At 40.4% G+C, this 6,000-nt stretch overlaps 1 protein-coding gene across 1 annotated transcript in view; it reads right to left on the minus strand.

Annotated features, from left to right (window-relative positions):
* LOC113541299 (contactin-associated protein-like 2) overlaps positions 1-6,000 on the minus strand; it is a 123,107-nt gene that overhangs the window by 62,431 nt on the left and 54,676 nt on the right. Inside the window, exons 4-6 of the mRNA XM_026938187.3 lie at positions 4,695-4,842; positions 2,176-2,379; positions 1,452-1,636 (exon numbers count right to left, since the gene is read on the minus strand). Of these exons, the coding sequence (XP_026793988.3) occupies positions 1,452-1,636; positions 2,176-2,379; positions 4,695-4,842 (537 nt within the window). The remainder of the gene's footprint in view (positions 1-1,451; positions 1,637-2,175; positions 2,380-4,694; positions 4,843-6,000) is intronic.

Below are 6,000 nucleotides of genomic sequence, written 5' to 3' on the forward strand. Positions count from 1 at the left end.
ATTATTAATACAGTTACATGTGAAACGTTGAAAAGCATTAATATTGTCATTATATTAATAATGTGAGAATACATATGACATTAAACTGCTAAATACATATTGCTGACATATTGACATAAGTTAGTGAATTGTGATATTAAAGAGCAGTCAAAATGTCTCCAATTAGGTAGAACTTCATTATGATGATGTGGTGTACTGTTATAGGAAAATAATCACCAACAGGGTGGTGTGATGTAACACAAATCAGAGTTACCATTACGACTGTTCCTATAACAGCATGGCCAGAAGTGTTTTACTCCTATTATACCACAGCAGTTTGCCAATAATTACAATTAATTATTACAATTACATTAATTAAAGAGCAACCGCTTATACTTTTTATCCATTGATAGTTACATTTAATGTTGTGGAACATCCATGAGGCAAGTTAGTTACTGTTATCATTTACGTTAAAGCAGCAAAAAACCAATCATTCACTCATCAGCGTCTCTTTTGTTCTCGCTCATAAAAGTTAAGACCAAACACACAAAAAGTCAACTATCCTGAGGACTTTCCCATGACTGTTACAAAACACAGACATTAGAGACTCCTTCCAAAAATGCTAAATAAACGTCTCCTCACACACTTTTTATTTATTTATTTGGACTGCTCTAATACAGATCTCTGTGGAATTTGTTACTACAAAAGCGGTAACATAATAGAACAAGTGTTTTAATATAAACTTGCAGCTGGAACTACTGGCAGTGCTGCTGCTATAGAACATCAGTCAACACCCTCCAACCAATCAGAATCAATTATTCAACAGTGCTGTGTTATCCGTTATACTAAAGTTTAAACTTGGACCTTAGAACACATTCGTTGTCACACAAAAGCCACCAGTTTACCATCTTAGATTAATTATTTTTTTCTACTTTATTAATTAGATGTTGCCTTTAATTGGACTGCATTTGTTCTAAATCATCACATTCTGGATCCATCATTGTTATTCATGGATGCTAAGAGCATCAGAGAGCTCTGCTCAGTCGACAGTGTGAACATTCAAAATCATTGCTCGCATATTTAATAACTAAAAAAATCTATTTTCTATATGGTCCACTAGACAGTACACACTGTAAATATGCATTATGTATTGTGCAACACATTGTAATGCAAATTTCACTCAAGCATGCGGATCTGAACGGCTTGAGTGTCCTGAACTCACGTCAGAGGTCTTCAGTGGAATCAGTGTAGAGGAGGTTAAGAGCAGAAAGAGGAGGATAGTGTAGGAGGGTTGGAGGATGCATTAAGATTTTTATCTCACAAAAATCCTACTTTTTTGATAGTATGTATCCCGGTTTAAAATGACAAACCTCTGAATAATTAAAGCACATTGACTCATCTCCTCTCCTGCATCAAATGCTAAATCTAATATAACCTACATATCATGGTAATGAAAAGCCATTAACTCTTGCCTCATAATCGAGGTCGAGGTGGTCAAACTCTCCGTTGGTGCGAAAGTGCTGCGTGTTCTGATCCAAGGTGAAGTTGACGTTTCTCCTGTGGCGCTCGATCACCACCGAGTGCCAGTGATGATCGTCCAGAAGGCTGCCGCTGCTCACCGACGTGTGACCCAGGATGGAGCCGTACTGGTTGCTGCCTGTTTCATAAAAATACCAAGATGCAGGATTTACATTATGCGGTTATATAACACTCAAGAGTCTGTTCTTCCAGGCTGCAATGTCCACAGGTCCTTATTACAGTATGCCTATAAATGCAGCTATACTTCAAGACACAAGGCCTAAAAAGTCCAAGCTTAGTTTTATATTCAGAAAATATACCTCTTTCAGATCTCACAAGGTGCGCAAGTATGGCCTGTGACATTAGGAAATATTTGAACACTTTATGATGAATACTAAACACATTCAATGTGTGTTTAAATTTCACAGACTTTGTATATAACAGAAAAAACTGTATAATATGAGGTGACTGACAGTACATGGTCAATGGCCACAATAAACCAGCCATGTATCTAGCATCCCTATATATGTTTCACAAGAAAAGATGTAGTCTACTCACACCTCTCCTCTCCAACACACATACACATCTTTTGCTGCTCCTCTCATATCTCCTCTCACACAATTATAAGTGACAGATCTATAGATGATCATTTCTGTGATGACGAGTAAAAGCTCTTACCCAGGTTTATCTGGAGCAGCAGTCTTCCTCTCCTCAGCTCCAGCGTGATGTAATCACCCTGCTGACCCTCGCCATGCAGAATCACCCCATCACTCTCGCCTGTCTTAAACTTCAGCGCTATCACATCCTTCAGGATCTTCATCTTCTTCATCTTGAAACGGTAGGAGATCACGCCCTGGCCATCAAAGTTAATCACATCGGCCCCTGAGGAACCAGGGTGTGTGTGAGAAAGAGAGAGGGAAAGAGAGAGAGAGAGACTGACTTCATATCTGCATTTTCATATGGCAAGTGGCACAAACTGCTTAGCAACAAATCTGAATCCCACTGGGGATCACTGTTTTGCGTGAGAGTCGCAGACATTCTACACCTTGTCTAGTTTATGTGCTCCTAGCAGCAATCCATCAACCAGTCCCTATTGCATAGACAATGCTGCCACATGCATTTTTAGGGTACACCCATAAAGAGATGCTTGTCAACTCTGCAAAAACTCCAAAATGTTATTCATGGTGCAAGATAAGGCATGTCTGCCAAATGTTTCACACCTTTTTGAAAAAAAATCTTCCTCTTGCCGGTAAATAAACAGAGTGACTCTGGCCCCTTGCAAACATTCCAGGGGGTAGACCCACAGTTTTAAGCCATGTGGTTTGCTGTGCCAAATCAACCCGTTCATTTTGGATAGTAAGCCTGGTCTGATGGCTAGTGGGAACAGAATGCCCCTTAGTAATGTCAACAACAGAAGGAACCATAGTCTGGCCAGAATGGGGCTATCAGCAACACTGGTTGCATATCCATAGATTTGGCCAATTGTGCACCAACACATCTTGGCTTAAAGTCTCTGTTTCTGCCCTGTTTGTAAACCACAGTGGGAAGTGAGTTGTCTGTCCACAAACAGATTGATTTCTGCTCTGCCATAAGTCTTCCAAATGAACTGAACCACTCTGTTGTGGATTTGCCAATCCCTGGATATAGACTTGCATGGTATTTATCTCTCCAAGACAGGAGGTGTGTATCTACCCACTTCCAGAGCTTGTACAACCACTATGACATTGCTTGTGTTTTGTATACCAACAACCACACTACCACCCTTCCCTACCCCTGGTACACCAGTACATGAGATCCTTATAAGGGTTCGTGAAAATGTTGCAGTACTGGCCACACAGCTTTCACTTTGAGGACATTCATATGCTGATGCCAGGTCTGATATTTTCCATCTTTTCATTTTCTGATTTTTCCACACACACACATGCCCCCAGCATTGCTAGGAGGCATCAGTTATTAATATTTCCTTTTTTAGAGGAAGAACACCTAAAGGCATACCTTGAAGGGAAAAAGGCTTTGGGTGCATCATACTCTGACAATGTCATGTGAGCCAATCAATACTTCTGTGTCAGCAGTACCAGTACCTCACCCTGTTGCTATGACTCCCATAGATTGTAATCCTGTCTACATGACCACTGTACTCATTGCATCTCTTGCTGCAGGCACTATTTCCTAAGTCCCCAGAGCAAACATGCCATTCTATTGGAGACACAACTTACACTTGCCAGTGTATCATACATTAGCAAACCAGAATGTCAGCTCTTTTATATTTCAGCTGTATGCAGCTGACTGTATGGGCAAGCCTTCATCAGAGTGTACTACTAATGAGGTGACCAGTCTCAACACCAGAGCCATTGATCTCAAGCCTAGGGGTTGTGCATCTGTCATTGCAGGCAGGATGCTTGCCAAGTCACAGAGTCAATGCTCTTAAAAAGCCAACAGCTCAATGTCCGGACTACAGAAACATGTAATATGTCCAGGATTACACCATCTGTTGTTTACAAGCACAGCAAGGCCCATCTTTTCCTCTACCCCTGCACTGGGTGTCTCAATCTGGTATAAAATAAATGTTTAGTTAAGTGTGGATTAGGATTAGGTAATTATGATATAATAGGATTGTGTGCCCTGCTAGTCCCTACCCTCCATCCCTATGCTGTATCATGCACCCATACTGTCTGAAACACAGTGATAGCAGCATTAGCATCAGGTATATGCTCCTATAACCATGTTTTATTGAAGCACGTAATTCTACATTCCTGATATTCCCTTTAATTTTCCAGCAATGCTTGGAGCCCATCCATTTTATTTGCCAGGAACTGCACACTTCACATAATGATTAAAGGGAGAAGTGGTTTATACTGCCTTTTCTTCTTTGTTTGGCGGTGTCTCCTCCTTAGCTCCTTCAGAAACTATGGCCTATTTCTAACATGTATGGCTAAAAAATAAAGAAAACAGACTCAAAAACAACACAGAGCTGTTATAACTGGCTGTCATTAAAACAGCGCCATGTTCAGGGTGTCAACTTTGACCTCAGGTAGTTTTGAATTACATTTTGGTTTATCCGTGCTTCGTTTGTGTATAATCAGTGCATCTCTTTACACAGTCAAGGCTTCTTTATGGAATAGCATCACATTTTTGACACATATAGCAAAGCTTAATGCAATTATGAATAATGCAAAACACCATGTGTGTGAACTCACAGTATAAGCAGCCATAGATCTCTATCCTCAGGCCTATCCGGCCTTCTTCACTCCAATCCAGAGGGATGAATCGTAGAAATCGGGCCACAATAATGTGCTGAAGGTCATAACGCACCACACTTTCCGTGTTGGAGTTTCCTGTAAATGCCTGCAAATAAAGAGCCAAACAGTCATCAGTTTTATCAAAACACAACAACTATTCTTTTCCAAACACTGAGCAAAAGCATCAGGACATCTTTCTTTGTATCCATCTTCAAAAAGTTTTTTGTATCTGTTAGTACCCAAGTGTATTCCTTCCTCCAACAGCCTCCAGGCAACAAGTTTTACACAAAAGGGCAGAATGAATTAATTTTGGTGCAGTTAATTCCAAATCAAGCCCTGGACCTTAAACAGTCAGTCTGTGTGTTAATTAGTTGGCTACAAGTCAAGCCACACCGAGACTCTGCTGCCAGGTTTAATCAAGCACCTTTTTAATTTAAAGTGGCTGAAGAGAGACAATAGATCCTGGGTTTAGGCAGTGAGCCGACTGTAACTATCACAAGTAACATATTTACTGGTTTCTTTGGTTACAATTAAAGTGGCCACAGCTTATTTTCTCATGAGGCCAAAGAGCACGCCAAAACAAGAGACCAAGTTCAAGCTGTATTCAGAACACATGAGAAAAATAAGAACTTAAATCAGGAGCACTATTCAGGAGCAGTACAGCTTCAATGCAGTCATTCAGTTTGAAAAGGCTTGATTGTTAGGAGAAAGTATGTGGCTGTTAAGCAGATCCATCAGATCAGTGTCCATCAGAGAGAACCAATAAATCAGCAGCTGATCAGATTATTTAGAGACCAATTTGCACATGCAACAACTAGCACTTCTCCACCAACGAGCAAGGATCACCACAGCTCGAGATCCAAACCAGAACTATCTGTATCCTGGTTGAGTTTGTACGATGCTTTCTCGTCAAGTAACTCTACCCGTGAAGGTAGGAGAAGCTTCTCTGGAAGTTAAGTTTCTGGCTGATTCAAGAGAATCACCAGAACAATCGACAGAAGATAAACAAGGCGAACGTGACTCCAAGTGTGTCGATGGAGATGCCACCAAGTTACTTGTTGGTGTTACTAATTTGTAGGCCAGAACTACCCTTAAAATATATTTCAAACTTGAAGGAAGTTATTGACGGGAAATAATTTCAGACATTTGACCTTGTTGTGACCTTGACTCTGTTTGGATCCATTCCAAAATCGAATCAGGTGGTTACAATGATAATTCCATATAATTTCAAAATTCAACCACTCGTCCTTGAGATATCGCACTA

This window comes from Pangasianodon hypophthalmus, chromosome 22, assembly GCF_027358585.1.
Source record: "Pangasianodon hypophthalmus isolate fPanHyp1 chromosome 22, fPanHyp1.pri, whole genome shotgun sequence".
Taxonomy (NCBI): Eukaryota; Metazoa; Chordata; class Actinopteri; order Siluriformes; family Pangasiidae; genus Pangasianodon; species Pangasianodon hypophthalmus.